At 46.3% G+C, this 24,469-nt stretch overlaps 1 protein-coding gene and 1 non-coding gene across 2 annotated transcripts in view; one reads left to right on the forward strand and one right to left on the reverse strand.

Moving 5' to 3' along the window:
- LOC8026166 (transcription factor RFX4-like) overlaps nucleotides 1-24,469 on the reverse strand; it is a 194,897-nt gene that overhangs the window by 86,373 nt on the left and 84,055 nt on the right. Inside the window, exon 4 of the mRNA XM_042289559.1 lies at nucleotides 10,012-10,151. Coding sequence (XP_042145493.1) covers nucleotides 10,012-10,151 — 140 coding nt within the window. The remainder of the gene's footprint in view (nucleotides 1-10,011; nucleotides 10,152-24,469) is intronic.
- Trnat-ggu lies at nucleotides 2,099-2,172 on the forward strand. The gene has a single exon. It is a non-coding gene; the product is annotated as a tRNA-Thr (tRNA).

Here is a 24,469-nt window from a genome sequence, read left to right on the forward strand (position 1 = left end):
GGCGTTCTTGGAGGCTGTTTGCTTCCGTCGTTTTCGGCAACGTCACCTCCAGGCGTTGCCGCACTCAGTTTTCCCGACGACGCAGGGGAGACAGGCTCTCTCGGCGGGATCGTGGCGCTGGGGAGGCTGAACGTCGTGGCGATGGGGAGCGGGCTTCACGGCGGAGTGACGACACTGGGGAGGGGGAACGTCGGAGGTACTCCTCGATGTCGTGAGGGCGTTCGCCGTACCTCGGGCGTGGGTCGTTCGGGTGGAACCCACGCAGGCCCATTTGCCGGTAGGGACAACGACGGTAGATATGGTCGGCCTCCCCGCAGTGGTAGCACAACGGGCGTCGATCGGCCGTCCTCCACACGTCGGTCTTTCGTGGAGCAGCTTGTTCTGGGCGGACGTACGCCCGATCTTCATGGCGTCGTGAATACTGCGGCGCTAGAGGTTCACGTCGAGGTGGCGCCGTATACGGGTGAGCAGGGGGCGGTGGTCGTCGGGTAGCTGCGGCATAGCTCAGCTTCGGTAGTTCAGAAGCGGCGCTGGTGAGAACTTCTGGCTGCAGCGCCTGCTGAAGTTCTTCCCGGACAATCTCGGCGACTGAGGGCGTATCCAGGCTTGTGGCAGCAGGTAGCAACTTCTTCAACTCCTCCCGGACGGCTTCACGGATAAGGTCACGGATGTCGGGGAGGGTGGTGCCCAGGTCGGATCCAGATGTCGCTAGAGTTGTTACGCCAGGGAGTCGTTGGTAGTGTCTGGCGCGGGCTAGCAAGGCCCGTTCCATATTTGTCGCCTCCGTGATGAACTCGTCGACTGTTGTTGGGGGATTCCGGATGAGACCGCCGAAAATCTCGCTTTTCACACCCCTCATCAGGTGGTGCAGCTTCTTCTCCTCGGTAGCCTGAGGATCGGCGCGGGCGCTTAGGCGGAGAACATCCTCCACGAAGCCGGTGATGCTCTCGTTGGGGCCTTGAGTCCTGGTACGCAGTAAGTCTTCGGCTCTCTCTCGGCGGTGTAGGTTGACAAATGTCGCCTTCAGCTGGCTCTTGAAAATGTCCCAGGATGTCAATGAAGACTCGTGATTTTCGTACCAGCTTCTGGCAGTCCCCTCGAGCGAGAAATACACGTTTTGCAGCCGTTGCTCGTTGGTCCAGCTATTGTGGCGGGCGACGCGTTCGAATTGGTCGATCCAATCTTCAACGTCTTCGTGGAGTTCGCCGTGGAACGGAGCCGGTGTCCGAGGAGCGACGGGTAGGTAGACGACGGCAGGAGCGGCGGGGGCCTGCGACTGGTTGTCCATCGTCGTCTTCTTCGGCTTGGGTTTGTCCAGGAGCAAACCGTACTCCGGATCCTCTCCCTTGGTGCGGCGGCTGGTCCGAGTTTCAGGTTCCGCGCTGAGTGGTCTTCTCAGCGAGCTTGGAGTCGGGCTTGCACTGCGGGTCCTGGGAGGGGAACGCTGCACGGGCATGCGGTACCCAGCACCTCCACCAGAATGTCACGGGTGGTGAGTCGTGACCAATAAACAAGAAATAAACAGAAATAAATAAACGTTTAATGTGGCGAACTTGTGCCAAAAATAAAGAAGGAAACAGAAGAAAGCAGAGCGTCGCGGGCGTCGAAGTCGGCGTGTCAGCAGAATCGAGCGCTGGGGCGAGACTGACTCGACAAGGTCGCGGGCGGCCTCTTATCTAGAGTGCGTCGCTATCTCGAAGATTCGGCGAAAGCGGTTCGAGCGTCGCGTGATCGGGGCGAGAATGAACACGCACTTTCTAGAAAACAAAAGCAGCGATAAATGATAGAAGTTACGTGCGGTACATGAATAAACGGGAACTTTCTGGAGGACCGTGACCGAGCGTTGCTTTCTCAGCCTTGCGCGCGGCAATATATACGGTGCAGCCTGTCCCTATGGGGAGGAGTGGTTCCCTAGATATCCTGGAAGACGGGCCCTTTCCGACATTTGCAAGCTGAGATGACGTGCCACGTCACTGCCGCATGTCGGAAATAGCGCGGGCCTTAAATCAGCAACGGTTGTCGTCTACCCAGTTAAGCGAATTCGAAACTAAACAGTACACAGAGAGCTGGTCAGAAATTGAGTCCGCCGAAACCAGTGGCCAGGATGGTCTAATCGGTTAAGGCGTCGCCCCGGTCAGGCGAAGGTTGCGGGTTCAATCCCCGCTCCTGGCCCAATTTTTCGCCAGCTCTCTTTCCCTTTCCCTAACTTTAATGCAATAAATTCAATAATCACCTTCTCCCCTCTTCGTTCTCTCTATATATATATATATATCCCTCTGGGACTTTGCGCGCGCGACGGGCATTCACCGAAGGTTATGACCTTAATTTTCGTTTTCTTTAATCGCGCCTGTAAACCGTTCCCTCCAGGCCGTCGCGCCATCCTTATCTTAATAAAGTGTAACAACAACAAACAATATATATATATATATATATATATATATATATATATATATATATATATATATATATATATATATATATATATATATATATATATATATATATATATATAAAATGTTACGGTGTTGTCGTTGAAGGAGTAGACAGTCTCTGGCGGTGGGCTTTTATTTTGAACTGCCGGGCTCAGCTCGAGCTGTCGCGCGCCCCAGCCACATGTCTGGTGCGCTCTTTCTCTTCATCTATATAACATTACACCCCCTTTTGTTTTGCGGTCGTCCCGACCGCTATTAACAAAATATATATGTATGCTTTTTTTTTTTTTTTTTAACGAAGGTGGTGGTGGTTTATGGGGTGGGTCGGGGGGTGTAGGGCTTCATGCGGGCGACGTGGACTACATCGGAGGCTGCTCGGCGTCGGTCAGTAGTGTCTTGCTGTTGCTGCACGTGGTATGAAAGGTCGGAGAGCTTGCGCACGACTACGTACGGGCCGATGTAGCGGTGGAGGAACTTGGTCGCCAAGCCCTGGTGACGCTGAGGTGTCCAGAGTAACACAAGGTCACCTATTTCATATGAAACGGGGCGGTGAGTCTTGTTATACCGTCGGCATTGGCCTTGCTGGGATGTACGTGTGCGTAGCCGGGCAAGTTGGCGGGCTTCTTCAGCACGACACACGAGATGTGCTACAGTGTCGGGAAGTTCGTCATTTTGACGGTAAGGTAAGAGCGTGTCCAAGAATGTGGTTGGAGGGCGATTATGGAGAAGATAAAATGGTGAATAGCCGTGAGTGTCTTGAACGGCGGTGTTGTATGCGTAAGTAACGAACGGAAGAACAGCATCCCATTGGCGTTGGTCAGACTGGACATACATGGAAATCATATCAGCAATGGTGCGATTGAAACGTTCCACCAAGCCATTTGTTTGTGGATGATATGCTGTTGTGGGTCTATGAATGGTTCCACAAAGATGTAATAGTTTTTGTATCACCTGGGAAAGAAATACTGTTCCTCGATCGCTCAGTATGTGACGAGGGGGGCCGTGTCGCAAAATGATATTGTGTAAGAGAAATGTGGCGACTTCGTCTGAGTTTGCTGACTGTAAGGCAGCGGTCTCTGCATAACGTGACAAATGGTCCATGGCAACAATGACCCAGCGGTTACCGTTGTGTGTAAGAGGAAGGGGCCCCAACAGGTCGACACCGATGCGTTCAAATGGGCAGTGAGGTGGATCGAGAGGATGTAGAAGTCCAGCTGGTGCGGTTGTTGGCCGTTTTCGTCGCTGACATTGGACGCATGATGCTACGTATTTGGAGATGTCGCGGTACATGCCGTGCCAGTAGAAGGTATTGCGCACACGCATATAAGTTTTAATGAAGCCCAGGTGTCCAGCTGTGGGGTCATCATGTAGAGCACCTAAGATATCAGGTCGGAGATGTCTTGGAACGACAAAGAGCAGAGTAGGACCATGTGGGTCATAGTTGCGACGATACAGTATGTCATTCTGCATTGTGTAGGGGTCAACAAGCCGTTGTTCGTGGCGAGTGAGGTGGGGTTTGTTCATACAATGGAGAATCTGTTGTAAGTGTGGGTCTCTCCTTTGTTCCACAGCAAAATCCAAACTAGAGGTCAAAGCTATTGCGGCAACGGCAGCTGAGGGAGTTTCTGGGGAGGGTGAGATGGGACTCCGAGATAAGCAGTCAGGCGCGTCGTGTTGTTTTCCGGACTTATAGAATATGGAGACGTCGTATTCTTGAAGTTTCAGTGCCCATCGTCCCAGACGTCCAGAAGGATCTTTCAAGTTTGATAACCAGCACAGAGCGTGGTGGTCAGTAACCACTTTAAACGGACGCCCAAATATATAAGGTCTAAACTTGCTGACTGCCCAAATTACGGCAAGGCATTCTTTTTCAGTGATTGTGTAATTCATCTCTGCGTTGGACAAAGTTCGGCTTGCATATGCGATGACTTGTTCGTGAGCGTCTTGCTTTTGCATCAGTACCGCACCAAGTCCATAACCGCTAGCATCGGTGTGAAGTTCGATATCAAGAGCAGGGTGAAAATGTGACAAGACTGGCTTGGTGGTCAATGCGGTCTTCAGTGTTGCGAATGCATCCTCTTGATCTTGGGACCATACGAACGGTCGATCTTTTTTGAGGAGAGAGTTTAAAGGCGCAGAAATGGCAGCAAATCCGCGAATAAATCGTCGGAAATATGAACAGAGTCCAAGGAATGAACGGAGTGCCTTAACTGTTGCGGGGCGTGGAAAGTCGGTAACAGCGCGGAGTTTCTCTGGGTCTGGTGATATTCCGTGACGGCTGACGACATGTCCAAGAATTTTGATTTCTCGTGTACCAAAAAGGCACTTTTTAGAGTTGAGTTGAAGGCCGGCGTTTCGGAAGCATTCTAAAACAGTTGTCAATCGAGATAGATGTTCGGAAAAAGTGGACGAAAATACGACAACGTCATCCAGGTAACACAGACATGTTGTCCAGCGCAACCTGCGTAGTAGCGAGTCCATCATACGTTCGAAAGTTGCAGGAGCATTGCATAAGCCAAAAGGCATGACTCGAAACTGGTAAAGTCCATCCGGTGTTACGAACGCTGTCTTTTCTCGATCTTTTTCGTCAACGCTAATTTGCCAGTAGCCCGAGCGCATGTCAATCGACGAAAAATAGTTGGCGTCATGTAGCGTATCAAGGGCGTCATCGATTCGGGGAAGGGGATAAACATCTTTTTTGGTAATTTTGTTGAGTCGTCTGTAGTCAACACAAAAACGCCATGTGCCATCTTTCTTTTTCACAAGCACTACGGGAGAAGACCAGGGACTTGCGGATTCTTCAATTATATTTTGCTGTAACATGTCACTCACGTGTCTCTGGATGACTTCTCGTTCTGAACGTGAAACTCGATACGGACGGCTACGTATGGGTTTTTCTGTTCCAGTATCGATAGTGTGTTTTGGCCGCAGTACACGTTATAATTGTCATAGGTAAAGCAAGTCCCTGGTCTATATATATATATATATATATATATATATATATATATATATATATATTTGTGTTTTGTTTTTTTCGATTACAACATGCGGTTTCTTTTTTTTTTGTCTTCAATATCTTTATTATATCCTTTCCTGCCTCTTGTTTTCAACTCCGCCATTCGATACGGGTAGTTTCCAAGCGCTGTGCGTGCTGGTTGATGACCTCACATTTTAGTAGTTTGGTGCTGTTTTCGAGCGCTCGTGTGACCACAGGATTTGCCTACTCTGCTGTTTACAATCAAAAAGTCAGGATCCCAAAACGAAATTCAGCATCTACTTGCACTGCTCCCCTCGTTTCCGCTGCAGGGTTTCTGCTGGCCACTTTCATTGCAGTGCTGCACGTTAATAAAGATGACGCCGAGTTTAATGCACTTTTGTTTTCGTAACCACTGGAAGCTGTGTACTGTTTGTTCTTTTTGCCTAATGCAGTATATGCACGGGTGGCCGCAGTTTAAGGTTGAGTTATAAACCGGTGTGAACCGGTTCGCTCTTACTGAAACCGATTACCTAACCGATAATTCTAATACGTCACTTAACTGGAGCCGAGCATAAGCAAAATGCGAAATTACTGAACTCAAACCCGAACCGAGCCGAAATAATGACCGATTCCACGCCCTGTGTAAAAGTGCCCTTATATAACTCATTATCATTATCTCACCTGAACTACTTTAATGAGCTCGAGGTACGACAACTAACGCTATTCTGCAAGAAATGTTTTATTGCAAAAATACTAAGAACTATCTGCAATGGTCCTATAATTTTCATACCAATGTATACCAACATTATGGTTTTAGGTTTATATACATAAAGGTTTATACTTGTTGTTTTATATAGAAAGCGTAATGTTTGAACAAATATACCACATGGGAAGTAGTTCTGTATTGCTTTTAGCTTCCATAAGAGAAAACGAAGCAGCATATTCTAACCGCTGGCCTTTTGGTTAAAAGAAGCGTCACACAAAGCTTATTGTTCTCAAAGGACTTAAAGACCATCATCTTCATTAAAAAATATATTTATGTGCATGGTAATACATAATTTACTGTGCTCAATCTCGGGGTATTTTTTTTTTTTTTTTTTTACTTTTGAACAAATGTAAGTGCTCTTTATTGCTTAGTTAATATTTTTGACTCCACTGTTATGGAGAAAGTACCTTAATATATATAATTCCCATCGTACGTTTTTTTTTCTCTCATTTTGCCGCAACTCTGGACCAGTAAAAAGGGGGGGGGGGGGGGCTGAGAAACAGTAATTTTACTTGCGAGCATATTTCCCCAGCTCACCCCATGCTTATTAGAGTAAAGATTTTGATTAATATTTCCCGTATTGTGTTCCAGCAATACACCTGTTTATGACGCATATCACTCGGACAGAATTATCGAGTCCTAAGATTTGGAAACATGCGTGGCGCCTAGATATTTCGAAAAACCTATCTTCCTTGCATGCTCAAGATGCGTTCCACAGCCGAGTAGACAAAGATGGCGGCGCGTATAAGGGGAGGAAAACGGAGTCGTGCCCTATCGAAAAATCTCATTTGTATGAGAAATTTCTGTGTCCAATAAACACATATGAACCATACAAGATGTGTAAGAACATATAAGAACCGCAAAAGAGCCATAAAAGAACCATATAAGAACTATATAAGATATATAAAAAAACATATAAAAACCACATAAGAAACTTAACAGCAGTTTCTTTTAACTTTCTTATATGGTTCTTATATGTCCTTATGTAGTTCTTATTTAGTTATTTTATGGTTCATGCTTGTTCGTATATATCTTGTATAATTCATATAAATTTATTGGCCACAAAAAGCTTTTCATACAAATGGCTTTTTCACTAGGGTTTATACAGAGAGTTTGGCCATTCATTGGGAAGCATAGGAGTCAAATGAGTAGACGCCATTGGCCGAAAGCATGCTGGGCGTGTTCAAATGTGACCAACCAGAAGCCTGAAATAATACCCTGGCGGTTGTCGCGAGAAATAAAATTAATAAGTTCCTCGGAGTAACTCTTGGTGACTGAAAGTATGGTGCACGTGATGTTTCAATCACGGTCATCCAGAATCGCGCAGGAAGGGAGCGACTAGTGTAACTACCAACGTGATCCGTATGCCAGGCGCCGAGCGCCGGAAATCTGTCGTCCGAGCGGTCACACTCTGTTCAAGCAAAACAGAGTTCGAGCGGCACATTCATTTGTTACATCTTTCTGCGTGATCGTAATCGAAACATCACGTGCACCCTATTTTCAACCAGGAAGGGTTACTAGATTTAACTCTCACGCGCTTCTTATGCGCTTATTAAAACCACATATCTATGATTAAAACAGTGTCTCGTTACCACCGCTAGAAGATTCTTTTCGGCTTCTGGTTGGCTAAGAGAGCATTTCAAGCCCTCTTTCTTCGTCTGGTGCAAGCCCTGGATCTACCCACTCCTCCCATTGACCAAACTCTCTCTATGTGTGGCTCTGGAGCAGTAGAATGGGAACTATAACGTTTCAAAAATGCTCGGATGAAAAAAAAAAAAAAAAAGAAAGGATCGCCATAATCATTTGTTCATTTTATCTTCGTTGTGCGCATTAAAAATGTTTGCACTATTTTAAGACTTTACATGCACATTTCGTAGCAGCCCGGCTTTCGGGCGCCTATAGACCCCCCTCGAAAGTCATGTGCCGATTCTTAGAGTGTTGGACCCACTGCACAATGGCGGAACAACTGTCATCGTGAAACCTGCAAGCCATTCCGTAAGATAGCGAACGTCGGAGCCTGGCGAGCGCTAGGAGCCGACGAGACAATCAAACATCGTCGAAAGTGCAACGCCACTGCGCTCATCACTTTTTTTTTTCTGTGGGTGTGTTTTTTTTTTTTTTCTTCTTCTCTAACCCAACGTATTAAGTGTGCCGTTGCGTTGCGGTTTTAGTCCGCCATGGTCAACGTTACTAAAACACTCAGTTGGGAAACTCGCCGTCGAAACCTGGGTCGCTGGCGTCCACCGAGACCGAGCTAAATGCGACAACAGCGCCACTCTTTATCGTTTGTCTGTACTGTGGTCACCTTGAGCTTTTTGAAAGCCTGTTTTTGCGTAAAAACAAACGGAAAAGACTCTTCTTGTATGAAATTTATTGGAGTTTAGTACCAAATGATGGGCGCGTGATGTTTTTATCATCTTTAGTTCGCAAGGCTTTGAGGAACAATTAATATTGTTTTTATACAACCATGCCTCAGCGGGCCTTTCAGGTAGCACGTCCTGACCTACACTCTCAAGAAAAAAGGGTGTCAAAAGGTGTATACTTACACCTTTTGTCCCATATAATACACCCCCAAACTTCAAATCGACGTACTGCGCCCTACAGTCAAACAGACGGCCTGAAAGTTTACGAGGAACTTGATAGCCGTGTGGTACAACTTATTAAAATAGCTAATGTACGTTTTATTGGCAACAAAAAAAATAATCGGGGTTTTCTTGGCCCCACTGTAAAAACTCGGTGTTTTCTTTATGTGGACTTTGATACGTACTTTAGCTATATAAAATGTTGTACCACACGGCTATCAAGCCCCTCGTAAAATTTGGGGCCGTCTGTTCGACTATAGGGCGCTGCACGTCGAATTAAAGTTTGGGGGTGTATTATATGGGACAAAGGGTGTAACGATACACCTTTTGACACCCTTTTTTCTTGAGAGTGTAGGTGCATTTTAACTTCGGTAGTTTGACGCGGCGCGTCCGCCGGGGAGACGGGGGTGGCACCCCGCTGTATCTGTGCTTAAAGCCAAAATAGAAGTCGCGTGCGGTTCCTCGAGTGGCCGCTGCGGCAGAAATGGTGGCGTTGTGTTCGTCATTAGCTCGGTGCTCGGAGACAAATTGGGGCCACTTTCTCAACTGAGTGTTTTAGTAACGTTGGCCATGGTGTAGGGATTCCACTGCTGCCAATAGAGGGCAGTCTTTCAAAAGCAGCCTATAGACCTTTTTTTTTAATTTTCGTGTAGGCCGCCATATTGAATTCTGACGTGGCTGAGTTTGGAAAAAATAGTAAATCAAATCGTTTGCCTGTTGGAAAATGATAGAACTCAAGAGGTTCCTGCCAATAGTTCTACTTTTTCTTTTCTTTTTCTCGGCTATACATTTCTGTTATAATAGTCACGCTTACACTATTTAAATTTCGTCCCCCCAACCCAAGTACGTCGTATTTTAACGTGGCTACCGTAATACGAAAGCGGTCTATACTCCTTTTTGCAATAGGCCTGACCACTGCCGACTGTAGGATCTGACTCTGGGATCCATGGGATGCTAGCGTCGGCTGCAATCGGGCTTAAGGTTCATTCACACTGCCCCATTTTCTTGCGTTAAGTTACCTTACGAAATTACGTTCAATTAAACGGGACCTTTGTGCTTCATATTAAGCGAGGCTACCATCTCAAGGAGAAAGCATGACACGCGACATTCAAGACTCGAATGTTTCGGTGAATTATACGTAACGTAACTTAACGTAAGAAAATAGGGCAGTGTTAACCAGCCTCTAAAGTGAAATGGAGTACAAAAGTCAATCTCTCCGGTTTCAGTCCGCGTATCGTAGGTAAAAGGGCTCACCCACAGCCCGAGCTTCTGGAATACGATGATTCGAAGTAAAGTGACGCTTCCTTGATTGCGATGCCGTAGTAGTGGTAGCGGGACTGACCCCTGGTGCCCAGCCTCCTTGTGGTCAGCTGCGGAAACTGCTGCCGGATTATCTGCGAAGCAAAATAAAGCACGTAGTACTTCAGAAAAAACGGGCTGCACTTTGGTTCACCTTGAGTCTGTATCGTATAGCGCTATACAAGATAACCACACGGTGAAGCGAAGAAGTGCTCGCGCTACGAACGCGAGCGCGCAAGACTCAGGTTTCTCGGTCCCATCAGCTCGTAGAGCTGATGGCACCAAGCAGATAGCTCCAAATCCACACCGTCATGACATTCGTCATGCTTGGGTACGAGTTTCAATCATCGTTGAACCAATTGCAAAAAAAGTCAAGTTACTCGCGCTTTTGACGTTTCTTGATTGGTCCCATCACTGCGTTGCGTCGGCTGCGTCTGGTCAAAGCTAGGATTCCGTGTTTCCAAAATTTATTTATCTTAAATAAATCTAGGTAATTTTTTACTAAGAATGTTGGCTTTACCAGTGTTTTTTTTTTTTTTTTTTTGTTATATTTCCGATTCTCCGAAATTCTGAGTTAATTTTACTGTTCCAAAGATTTAAAATTTGAAAACAAAATAAATAAAGCCCGGGTGCCACGACCCATCGTCGGAAAGGAATCTTGACAAGCTAAAAGACAAATCCCTATTACAGCGAAGCTGTTATGTGCTAGGATCTGGAAAAAAAAATGCGTCCTTGGATGTTAACAAAAAAATTCCCGTTTAAACGGTGCTCCTTCGCTCCGATTGGTCGTGGCAAGCACTAATAAAAGGAGGGGGCAAGCCCCGTGAGTCAGTCTTCCTTGGGATAATTAGAAAGTGAGGTCCTGATCCCTTGTTAATATCTACGGTCACCGACTTATGTCAGCTAAGAGTGCGCTGGGACGGGGCTGAAGGCAAAAAGTGACGATCTAACATTTTTTTCTTTCGCTTCCGCGATGCTGATAAAGAGACTTGGGCTCAATCGGAAAAAAACTATCGTCGAAGTGTGCCTCAAAAAGTTGGGTTTAGATCTTACACCACCGTGGATTGAAAAACGTCATCGCTTCTATGTATGCATATGTGTCTTTAAAACGTTATCAACGTCTGTATAGTCAGCATAGACTAGATCTGCGACACCGACCCTCCTATAGAAGAACAGCTTTCATGCGCTTTCCCACATTGCACTGTACTCCATGTGGAACTCCTCACCTTTTGGGGAGCATTGGAGGACGTACAGCACACAGCCTTCACTGACAGAGACGCGACTTTCCGACACCAATATAGCCTCTTAACAGACTCCTTCACAGCAGTGCAGGAACTATCCTCCTCCGCCACGGAAGACGCCACAGCGAATTAAAATAGCAAAAGACTACAGATGCCTCAAGAATTTTGGACTCAAGGTAAACATACTGTGGACCCCAGGACATACAGCGCATGACGGGGGTAATGCTGCGGTGCATGCAGCAGCAGCCGTACAGGCACGCGGGACGGACCACACTTACGCCCCACCCCGCGCCCCGACAATCCAACACTCCAGACACCCTATCACCTGGACCCAACGAATGGCCCCAGAACAGGCATATAGTTTCCATGCAATGTATTCGTACCTCCATCAAGACCGCTAGAAAACAGCGTCTTGTGGAGTCTACACCACAGACGCCTGCCACCTGAGGACTTTCTAGGCAGCAAGAAGTTTTTTTTATAAATAAAGACATCGCAAACTCGGCCTGAACACCGCTCATAGTCAGTAAGTGGCAGTCACCACCTGTATCAGCCACACTACCAAAATGCAGCCATTGTCTCCAACGGTGTCGCGCAGATCTTTGGCATCTCATGAAGTACTGTCCTGCCTTCGCACAGGGCCAAAAACGTATCGACGACCTACACGTGACCTCTATTGCAGGTCACGCAGGCCGCAGGCAGGCTGCAAGGCCGCAGTGGGGGTTCCCCACTGCGGCCTTGAGCCATCCTTGTTATTAAAGGACTTTAATCAATCAATATAGCAATTAGCTGTAACGTCGTTGTGAAACTTAACATAGCTACCAACCAATGGCTGTGTTCCCTTGTCTCTACGTAGCCCTTTCCTATAGCGACGTTCTTAGTTGCCCTTTGGACTTGATATAAATGCCGTATAGTTGTCGTAAAGTTGGCGTAAAGGTAGCAGCTTCGCTGGGCCTCCATCTTCAAATAAAGTGGATGGGCTCTACAATTTTTTTTTCAGTAGTTTGAAATTTCAAAGGAAAGCTGAAGTGGCATTTCTTCACGTCCACTGAGTATGTGCTCTTGTAATTTTTTTTTTTATAAAATGTTGTTGTTGTTTTTTGTCCCTGGGACCTGGAAATTTTGATTTTTTCAAATAAATCTGACTAATAAAAAATTTACCACTTCGTTTTTTTGTTTCGTTTTAATATTATTTCGGATTTATCGGAAAACACGGAATCCCGAACTCCGCGGCGGGCAAGTTCGTCCGCTTCTTTTGCTGGAAGTTGCGTTGACGTCAGAAAGACGTCGAGCTCCGATTGGCTCCGACTGAAGGACAGTGGGTAGACCTCAATGCTATATGCCTTGCGGTCTACTCACTATCCTTCCAATCGGAGCCAATCAGAACTCGGCGTCTTTCTGACGTCACCACAACCTCCGCAAAAGAAGCAGACGAACTTGCGCTCCGCACAGCTCTTGAAGCAGGAAATCGAAAGAATCATGCCAGGTTTTGAGCGACGCCTTGAAAGTCTACAGAGGGAAGGTTAACTAAACTTCGCTTCACCTTAAGTTAATAGGGAGTTTTAGCGAGTCGTTTTTCAAGCACACGGTTCCGAAATCACGAACGGTGCAGCTGGTCCGTTCCGTGAAACCGTACGTGAAATTTCACATATTTTAGCAAATCGGGATACTGGCGCAATCGTGTAAACGATGATGATGATAGTGTTTAATGGTGGCGCCATCTTCTAGTAAACATGTGAAACATTCTGCAACGTGTAAGTCCGTGACGGCTCGTGTGTCCGGCGTACGCCTGATGTAAACAAGACGGCGGATGTATCATTTGCCGGTCGGAATTTCAAGAACTGCGAAGCTAGATAGAGTAATAAGTATCTGAACGAGCGTAAAGGTATGTGGTGTGTCTCCGTCATCTTGAACTCTAACGATCGTTGACGTTGTGTGCAATCGAACCAAATCATTTCGTCCGCTCGCGGTCGCCACGGCAGCTAGACTGCCCGCAGATCGCAAATATTTACTAGCATGCGCAGTTTACAGCATTCACAATCGCTTAGCGTTCTAAGCAGTCCTCGAAATGATTTGGTTCAGACTCTCGAGCGAAGCAGAGTAACAGGATGAAAAATCGCCTCCCGCTGTCCTAAGCCTAACGCTCGACTGAGTCGGCGAAGTCAATCGCCAAACCGACCGCCATCTTTTTTTTTTTTTTCACACGAGTTGTGAACGGTTGCTGGCTGCGTTGCGGTGACGACTCCAGCGGCCGGAATGGGAGAAACGAACGAGAAGAGCCTCCCGACCAGGGTGTAAGATAGGCAGGTGGAGAAACGGCCCATAGAAGCCTACCGCAACGCCGTGACCGGATTGTGTACTCGTCTGCTTGCGGGTACCCCTGACTTGCGACAGATGGCGCTGTGGCGAGAGGAGAAAAATCGGAATTGGATTTGCGTGGAACTTTATGGGAGACTGCGCAAAATAAACCGAGAGCACGATAGTCTTTCATTAAAAATCCACAAAAAACCATCTCCGTCAGTTTAGCCGGTCGCCACCGTTCGCCGACCTGCAGTGAGAGTTCGCGGTGCTCCACATAGATGGCGCCACAGAAAAAGAGAAAACCGAGGGGGACACAATGCGGTCACTCATTTGGCTCTCGTTTCCCCACCTGTCTATCTTACACCCTGCTCCCGACTCCCCGAACGACTCGCGCGCGCATGCGCAGTGGCGTCGCGGATGCGTTCGAGGGCGAACCGTTCGTGTGGAAGCGACCTGCTAAAACACCCTAATACCGCAGACAACGCTACGATTCGACGGAGCCAATCAAAAAAGTCCAAAAGTGCATCGTCACGGCGCTCGTGGTCTTTGAGCATTTTCTATCATCGCCTAAACGTGCACACGCAGTGAATGCGTCGTGATGCTGCGCTTGTTTTCTGCGTGTGCAGGATCGGTTTAACCATGTGTTTCAGACCAACTCAACTCGAGTTGAGTTGGTCTGAAGCAAGACGTCACTGATCAGTGACGTCACGCCAGTGTTGTGGCGCTGCTGTTGGTACTGCGCATGTGCAGACGCTTCAATCCTCCGGAGTTTGGCTTCTGCGCAGGCGCGGTGCCCACACCTGGTGTGGAAAAAACGGGCTTGTTTGAAAATACTGTCTTGGTGTAAAGCAAACAGACAAAGACGACTAGCGCCATGACGATGCAATTTTTGGCGCTTCTTGATTCGGCGCCATTGCGGATAGTAGCGTTGGCTACGGTCGGACTTTGTGTGAAACGGAGTATATTTAGGGTTCGGAGTTTTCGGTTTAAACCGATAAAAACCGATAAAAGTACGCCGAATCCATTTTCGGAAATTCGGTTTTAACCGAAAAAGGTCAGTTTTTAGGTTCTGCATTTTTTTTAAACCGATAAAAACCAATAAAAGTACGTCGAATCCATTTTTTTTTTTATTTAGTTTTAACCGGAAAAGGTCACTTTGACCTTCCAGTTGTACCACAGAGCCGTGGCGAAAAAGCAGAACCACAGTGTCTATCGGAACGTGTCCGAAGGTATGGGATACACGGGTGCCATCATGACGTTTTGGTTTAATGTGCACATCATCGATCGGAGCGTGAAGTCCGAAATGCCCCATACCTTCGCCATGTACGAGCGTGTTTTCAAACTCGTTGTAAGGAAGACTGACTTGATGCAAGCTCTGCATATTGTGTTGAGCTTCAAAAAGTCGCACCGTGTCTCTTTTTTGGCGGTCACAATTGGTTGATTGGCCGATTTCGGCTCAGGCAGCGCTTCATCTCCTTAGCCTGCCAGTGTCCAGTATTAGTGTTGAGAGGGCGTTCTCGAAGCATAGGGCCATAATAATAGGAAAGAAAGAGTGCGGATCAGCGAGGAGAACCTGGGAACGTACTATACATGTGTGTGTACTATAATAAGATAACGTAATCCTGATGTACAGAAGGTGAAGTTCTATGTTTTTGGACATAGGCTTCATATATGACTTGTTTGTGCTTCTCAGGTTTTTTCATTTTCTTTTACAGTTGCCCACATTTGCCAAATAAAGTGTCCATTTCTTTTTCAATGTATCTGTGGCGTCCTTCTTTGAGATATCACAAATATCAGAGCTACACGGATTATCTGATCTGGTGTCCGTTGGTCTTCATTTTATATTCACCGAAAAAAGCCGATAAACTTTTGTGGGCATAAATATACACCGAAAAAAAAAACCGAAAATTGAAATTTAAAATAAACACCGAAAAAAGTACGCCGAATTTTGAAAAAATAGAAACCGAAAACACAGAACTCTAAGTATATTATACCACCTTCTGGAAGATTATCACGAAAGTATTTTGTTGTTTCCTTTTCTTGGAAACTCGCGCAGTCGAAGGCCCAAATACGTGCAATTACGGACGAGCCTTTAAAAAGCGCGAGGAAAGGGGCATTCACTGCCCTTGATTGAGTCAGTGATAGCAGATACAGAAAGTGATAACACACACCGTGATGCTGGGCTTTTGATGCTGGTTGATGAGTGTCCGATGAGCTTGTAGCGTTGACTGCGCTTGTAGTACCTAAGGCTAAACTCAAGTATAGAACGTCGGCAATGGTAATCTTGATCCACAGTGTTAGATTGCCTGGTCTGGAATATTTTCTTAACACCGTGGGAAAATATTTCACACGGGGACCAATTGAAGCACCTGATGCACACTGTTGACGTCAGGAGTCTACCAATCGGATCTCTTGAAGAACCTAAAGCTGCAATCACAAGGCTAATGCATTATACAAAAGGCAGTCTGAAGACTGTATGGGACGTGTTTCTTTCTTGTATGGCGATATTGTCACAATGGTCTTACAAAAACTGTCTGTAGACATGATAAAGGCACACATATACGTGTCATCATCATCATCATTATCATCATCACCATCATAAAGCCTTTATTTGTGCCAATAAACAATATATTATAGTCTGAGATGTGGAACAGTGAGGTAAACATGGTTAGAAGATTCTTTGGGGATATCCAAAGATAATCCTATCAACATGTCTGCAGTGAAAACCATGTTGGTCAGCACCACTATCATAGGACGATATAAGGAAAAACTCTCCAGAGAAATATAGGAGGCGTAAATTATACAAGGTCTGGGGGAGCACTGTGTGAGCCATGCTTCTGTTACTCTATCTGAAAATTAAGTTTTGTTTTTAAACACTTCGATGCTCTAAAGCCATTGCCCCGCGCCCTAGAGTTCTCGTGTCATGAGCACGTGCCTGTTGGTTTTATTTGATCTTCTTTCTTAGTTTCTTCTGGATGAAATATTGAATTGTGAGTTCAGCGTCTGTCCTGTCTCTCTACATTCTTCTGCACTTTCCTCACGTTCCTCGCTTACTTTAAGCATGTATAACAGTCGAGAACTTAAAGCCTCTTTCTGGAGTTCTACGGCAATGTTCAAAAACGCAGAGAAACCCTCCAGCACCCTGTCACTGAAGTGCTTTGTGTGATATTCCGTTAAGGTGTGGTTTTTCGCAAATAGGTCAGACTGAATTCTAAAGCATAAACAAAAGAAAACTTAAAAAAATAACATTCACAAATATTTGTTGGTCTTACTTTTTAAAGGATTACAACTACGTCCTAAAAATTCACAAGGTTTAAACCTACTATTTCAATCCACATTCGGTGGCAGTTTGAGCTTTCTATGTGCAGGCGCCGGCTTTTTCGGCTCGTTTTACACAGCAAGATTCGCTACGAGCACTCTACTATAGTTGGTGCTCGGTACACTCATCTCTCTCGCGCAGGTAGCTGACGAGCTTTGACTTTACACGTAAAGCATATATAGTCCACCTCTCTAATTCGAGATGTCGTATAAAAGAAGCTCCAAAATTGCGCAATATATGATGTAGGATACCCTCCGGAACACCTGAATTATCGCGAGTGATAATACGGGCACGCTTACCGCTTCACCGGCTTAGTCGAAAACACATCCGAAAACAAAAGATTAGCGAAGGCAAAAAAAAAAAAAAAGGGTGAGGACACACGATAAAACTGGGGATTCATCGGAGGGACCACCGTCCCGCCTCCGGTGTTAATTGGGAGAGGCACGTCTGGGTGCGCGAGGCGTAAAATGCCACTAATGAGCAGCCGTTGCTCGGAGCAACTCAGTGAGCCCATCGCGCAGCCATCTCGTTTGATAGCGTGCAGAGTGGAATATTTCTGCATGATTGTTTGAAAGAAAGTGAGAGGAGATTACAAACAAAAAAGAGGGGACACAAATTGTAGGTGATATAAATGGTCTGCCCACGCCCTTCTCTATACCCGAACAATAGGCCCTTCTGAAAAATTCGCGCCAACTAGTGGCTGCTGCGCCAAATATTTCGCGGCAAAAAGATGTTACGTTAAGGGCAGATATGGCGTCACGAACGGACGTGACATCACGAACGGATGTGACATCATGGATGAAGATAATCGCGGTTTCGCCAAGACGAATGTCATATTTCTTTCTAATCAAAGATGGCGTATGCTCACTTTAATAAAACAAAGACACCTCTAAAGGTCGCCCTTCCGCAGCCCCCCCCTCCCCAGAGTCGTATATACAGAAAGCTTGGTAACTGGGAGGCGCGGGCCAAGCGCGGTCAGAGCCAGGGCGTGCACCAGACGCAGAAAAGGGGCTTGGCATGCTCTGTTGGTCAACCAGAAGGCGATAGTATCCCCTAGTGGTAGTAGCGAGAAACAGCTTTAATCGCTTTAATAAGCGCGCAAGAGTTAGTTGTAGTAACCCTTTATGGTTGAAAATAGAGTACGCGTGATGTTTTCATCATGAAAAAGCTGAAAGATGTAAGAAATGAAGGTACCGCTTGAATTCTGTTTGCTCGAACAGAGTGTGACCGCTCGAACGACAGCTCCCGGCCCTCGGCGCCTGGCGTACGGATTATGTCGATCGTTCCGGTAGTCGTGTTCTTCCACCATGATTTTGGATGACCGTGATTGAAAGATCGCTGGTACCATATTTTCAGTCACCAAGAGTTCCTCCGACGCACTTATTAAGTTTGTTTCTCGCGGCCATCGCCAGAGTATTTTTCCGTCTCCGGGTTGGCCACATTCGAATTCGTGAAGACGCCCTGGAACACGCCGAGCCCGCTTTCGGCCAATGGTACCTCCTCATTTGTCTCCTATGCTTCCCAGTAAATGGTCAAACTCTCTACATATACGGTTTTGCCCCCCCCCCCCCCCCCCCACACACACACACACACATTTGTATTTCGCCCCTGTGAACACAAGCCGTTCAGAAAGAGTCCAATGACGTCATACCTAAAACAGCACGCAAGCACAGGAAGACAAAAATAGAAGACAGGAAAGAACGCCGACTCCCAACTTATGTATTGTGAAAGGAAGAAAAAGAGGAGGCTTCATGACAGAAAGCCCTGGAGCACCCACAAGGTAAAAAGAAGAAGAAAAACGGATTCATTACTAAGTTCTAGTAGAAAAAAGAAAACAAAGACATAAGGTCACGACGAAAAAGAGGAGATTAAAGAAAGAAAGAAAAACAACAGGAAAAACAGAAAAAAAAGACATTTCCATAAAGTACAGGCCGGATAAGATCACTTGTATGCGCTGGCTAGGAAGTCTACCTCCTTGTCACTCAATGATAGTGAATGGTGACTCACAGACTGCTAACCTTATTTTTGGATGTGGTGGGATTCTAAAATTTCTCTAGTTTGCCGATCTCGATATCGCCCTAATATTGTTGTGTTCGAGAAAGTTGGTGAGCACTGACAGGTGAGGCAGTGTAAGGGCAGGGAATCTTGGAAAAAGCTCACCCACTTCTCCCCAGACCCGGAGAAAAGCTCACCAGAAGAAAACTTTATGTTGGTCTTAACACGAGTGCGGGCAACTTAGGTGCATGCGTGCCACACTAAAATACAACGATAAATTAAATCTGACAGACGCATGGTTTGTTGATTATAGTAGAAACAAGTTTATTTATTCATTGGTTAGAAGCGAATGCAGTTCCTTACTAGGTCCAGCAGTCTTTGTAGATCTCGATATACCTGGAACCCCTCGAAAAAAAACTTTCAGACGATTCTTCAGGCTCAGAGTGGTTTTTCCCACCCGCTCCTCTGAGGGTTCACCTCTCCGGGATTGTGTCAATGCCGTGGTAACAAGCGCCTGATTTTGCTGTAGGCATTCAATTAGCCTCCAGACGCTTGGATGGGCGTAGCCGACAAGCTTCTGGAACCCGGTATTCCATCCTTCGCAGGTGTTCGTTCGGTTTTTATCTTGAAGAGTGGCGTCATACATATCCCACCGCTCCGGGCGAAACTCTGGTCGCCGTCCATGCACAGTCAGGCGAAGGGAAGAATTCGCTTTGGGTGCCGCCACAGAACGAGCAGAAGCATAACGGAACGGGCCGTTGACATTTGTGCAATCGAAGTAGTCTAGCAGGTCGCCGATGGCACCGGTAGACTTTTCCCTGGTGTAGGTTAGTCCTTCGGGCACAAGCTATGGTGGAAGGAACACCAGAATATCCAAAATCCCACACAGCTTTCTAAATTGGTCACCTGTCTTGTACTTGTCCAAAATGCCCGATTCCCGTTCTTTTAAAATATTTTTAAAAAATTCGCCACTCAATGGTTTGTATATTACAGTTTTCCTTCAGCTTTCCTTTCCCATCACCCTGAGGTAATCGCTGATTTTAAATGCGTTTACGACGCACAATGACAGAAAGAATTTAATTTTCCTAGCCATTCACTTTAAATATTACCCTGAACCCTAAGGAAACCCATGCATTAGTAATGAAGGTACACTGTGCCTAACCTTCATCTGCACGTTTAGGGTAACATAAGCACATTGAAAAAGCGAGTTCACCGAAGGGTAACTTTGCTTCTTCGGTCACACTTCGGGTCCAAAAACTTCGGTTCAAAACGTTTCTTGGGCATGGCACAACTACAGGGGTTCTCCGGCATAACTTGAGTCAAGCAAGCTTGATCTTATCAGCTCCACTCAGTTTCGGTGACCTAAATTTTGGTCCCCTATCGTTGCTTCTCTGCTTGTTATGGCTTATCTGTTGACACATTTGCATGGAATGGGATAACAGCTTCTCCTAAAAATGGAAAAATGTCCATCGCGTCTGCATGCACTTTATCCTAACCCGTGTTTCGCCCGGGTAGCAAACAAAATGAGGTGAGCGCTTGTCCAGTGAGCTTCTGTGTGGTGAGCCTTTGTTCAGTTACCAAGGGCAGGAGGCCTCGCACGGTGGTGTGAAGTGAATAAAAATGTTCACGGAGTCAGTCATTAGGACATCGTCCAGTCTGTCCACTATAACAACCGCCACATGTTAGGGGGATCCCGTGCACAAAACCCTCTGAGCAGGCAACAAACTGGTGCTTGTGAAGCTTCTGGCTCCGTGATGTTGAGTGATTGTCAATAACGGAACCCACTTTAGAACAGATGTTGGCTATCTTGTAGGGAGCAGAAAGCACCACCGGGACCTCGTACCTGCTGGCAACTTGTTTTTAAATTGTGGAAAACTTTATGAAGGTACGGAACACCCACTGGGCGCTCCCTCTGTAAATGAGGTCTGTCTTTGTGAATCCCCTTCCACTTCCATACCAGGGACACCAAAACCCCAACAAGCACTACCAAGCAACAAGGCTCGTGCTTGTTGAGGTTTTCACAAGGACAGACCTTTGTTTCCTCCTTTTCTACCGCAACTCCGTAATGCATCCGTTTTTCTCCTTTCTTTTACCTTGTGGGTGCGCGTGGGGCTTCGTGTCTGAAGCTTGCTGCTTTTTTTTTTTTTCACAATACATAAATTGGGAGTCGGCGTCTTTTCCAGTGTTTTATTTTCTTCCTCCTGTGCTTGTGCGCTGTTTTAGGTAGGTCTTCTAAGTACCAGCCACCTCAACTCTCTACGTTACTCCAATGGCGTCACACGCGTAGCGAAGGAAACGATTCGGATGGTGACAAACAGAAGGTAAGGGCGCAAGTGAACTGGTGTATGTTAAACATTTTGAGTTTCTTTTCTTGGTGTAAACATTCGTATTCCTCAGTCTCGAGTTGCTACAAAATGTTCGGTTGGTAACTTCAGGCAATTGTACCAGTCGCCCTTTCAGACAGCGTAGAAATTATTCTGAAATCTTCAGGGAGGTATAAAGATACAAAGCGTTAATTTTCGCTATTATCTAAATACTTCTTAGAATGGTGTTCGCGCGATCATGGGCGTTTCTGAAACACTTCTGCGGGGAGTTCAAGTGCGCTATTCGGTCGTCAAAATAAATGGTCTAAATAAGCCAATGAACGCAGTGTAGTGAAACTTTGCACAACAATGTTTTTGGGGTGGTGCATTCATCACGCCCAAATTTTGTGAATGTAGGTTTCTGGGAAAAAGTGGATCAAATGAAAAGAAAATCTGGTCATTTTATATGCGCGGGAGGAAACCAGAAGCAAACCGCCGGGTTAAAGGTGCTATTCAAATATGGCACCGCGAGCGGCAATAATCTTGTTCCTGATGGAGCACCCTAAAGCCGCGCTCACACTGATAATACATTACACAAAGGACAGTCAGCAAACACTGCCTGTCCTTGTATAACCAAAACACTACCGTCCTGTGTCAGAGTCAGCAAACACTGCCTGTCCTTGTATAACTAAAACATTACCGTCCTGTGTCAATCACCTCGATTGTCTGTCGAACATTTCAACGGATAGTTAACGGCCAGCTTCTCAACCACCTTGAAGAATCCGGCTATCTCTCCAACAGTCAGTACGGCTTTCGAAGAGGTCGCAGCTGCAGATCAGCATTGGCAAATATTACCCATTTTATCAGTGATCACATGAATAATCGATCCATGAAAGATCTAATCCAACTTGACCTAAGCAATGCGTTCGATACGCTCGACATTAACCTTCTGCTTGAGAAGCTCACACACGCAGGCATACACGGTTTTCTATTCACCTGGATATCAAGCTTTCTGCAGAATCGCAGCCAACAAGTTGTGTGCTGTGGGGCACGGTCTACAGAAAGGGTCATTTCATCAGGAATGCCGCAGGGCTCTGTCTTCGCTCCGACGCTCTTTCTCGTATACATGAACGGCATGCCACGCAACGTCAAGTGTATCCTAGTGCAAAACGCAGACGATACATCGATCGCGACGACAATTTCGTTCCAGTCTGACGCACGTCACTTGCAAAACTATCTAGAAGATATAGAGAGATGGATTTCAAGACAACACTTAAGCCTGAGCGAATCCAAAAGTTCCGTGATACGTTTCTCAAACTGCAAATAAAACAGACAAGCCCTGTAGATACTCTTGAAGGCACTCCATTACCCGCATCAGACCACCTGTCCATCTTGGGTGTCACGTTTTCTCAAAACTTGGATTTTTCCGGACATATTGCCGGTGTTATCTCGAAGTCCCGCAGGACGCGTGGCTTCATCACCCGCGTCGCAAGGCCAGGTGGGCCGGCGGTCCTGCAGGCGCTATATAAATCCTTAGTCCTGCCTTCATTGGAATACTGCTCTGCGGTTTGGTCTCCCTCTCAGCAACACCTAATCGAGAGACTGGAGAGTGTGCAGCGCCGCGCAACCCGCAAAATCTGCGCCTGGTGCCCTGGCACGACCGACGTGTCGCACCACACACGGCTCAGAACCCTTGGCTGGCGGCCCCTCGATCAGAGACGAAGGATTTCTCGAGTCCGCGTGCTGTGCCGATTGCTCGACGGATCTCTTTCGGGGACTCGCCTATCGGCCGCCCTAGGCCTCGATAGAAGATCAGGTCAGCTCGAACTTTTCGAGGCAGGACTGTTCGTCAGAGCGAATCCCTGCTGCCTGCCGCCATTAGAAAATTTTGACCATCCCATTAGCTCATTGCAAGGTATTTGCGAGACGAATGCCTTTGCGTCTGCTGCCATCATCACGATGTTCACTCCCTCACCCCTTCACCCCCTCTTCCTCTTGAGTCATAATCCTCACCATCGCCACCGTCATCAACAACATCATCGTCATCACCACCACCTCCATCATCACTGCCATCATAATTTTAACGTTTCTAAAGCTGGGGTAGTACTATAACTCCCAACGCACACGGCGGCAGACTGGCCGGCGCACAGGCGTAAGGGTTTTTACCTATCTGCTTTGGCCGACACGCCACCGTGTGCGCACCAATTTAAGTGCAAATAAATCACTTAATCACTCACTCACTCACTGCTTGACGAGTGTTTCTTCCTTGTTTGCAGGTCACATTGGTCAAATAAACACTATCGGCAGCCATATTCGAAGCATGTATATAGCGAAGGTGCTGAGAACATTGTTGAAGCGTGTGCGTAGATAATGTAGATATCATGGCTGCAGAACGTGGCTTTTGTGTGATGCAAGAGGAGTGCGACTGAAGTTCATAGCAGATCCAGCCCAGCCAATCTTTGTGTGTGGAGTATCAGAATCAACCAGACGGTTTGTCTTTTGTTTTCCGCCCGCGCAAACTTTTTTTTCTCTTGCATGATCTTGTGAAGCTTACACTCACGAAATTTAAATATAATAAATGCACCACCTAAGAACACCATTGTATTATGTTTTAATGCACTGTGCACAATGGCTTATTTAAAGTGTTAAACGAAAAGGTGTTACTGCAACCCGTTTCTTTTGGGAGTAACAAAGGAACGGCGCCGTTCCATTTTGCATAGGTGGAACTGACATGGGAACTCATTACATTTTTACTGGAACGGAAAAAGAAACTGCGCTTCTTTTTTTCGACCAGGGGTGTAGTTTTTATTTAATTTCTAAGATGGAAATTTTAAAAATGTAAAAACAATCAGCCGTATTCACCAGTCGTGATTAACTAGCGCTGTTTTAAAGTTAGTATCGCGTCTAAGTAGTCGCGAACTAAGAAAAACATTCTGCGACTAAGGATCGACTAGTTCTGCGGTATTCACGAGCGCAAAGTGAGCGGGTGACTATCTAGTCAGAACTAACAAGCGAAAGTGACATAAAAAGATAGGTCACGCTTACGCGTTCTTAAAACCTGCTGCGAAAACGGGTATTTCATCGCATAAAAACTAATATTTAAGTGTTTATCAGGAAAAAAAAGTTACAATGAGAGTCTAACTCTCCGAGAGAAAGGTTTACAACTAAGAAGTTGCAAAACGCAAGGAAGAAACACGGCAGCCGCATTGCCAGCGCCATAAACAAATGCAAAAGCGCCCCTAAATTCTTTTTTTGTT

Source organism: Ixodes scapularis, unplaced genomic scaffold (genome assembly GCF_016920785.2).
Source record: "Ixodes scapularis isolate PalLabHiFi unplaced genomic scaffold, ASM1692078v2 PGA_scaffold12__126_contigs__length_90152505, whole genome shotgun sequence".
Taxonomy (NCBI): Eukaryota; Metazoa; Arthropoda; class Arachnida; order Ixodida; family Ixodidae; genus Ixodes; species Ixodes scapularis.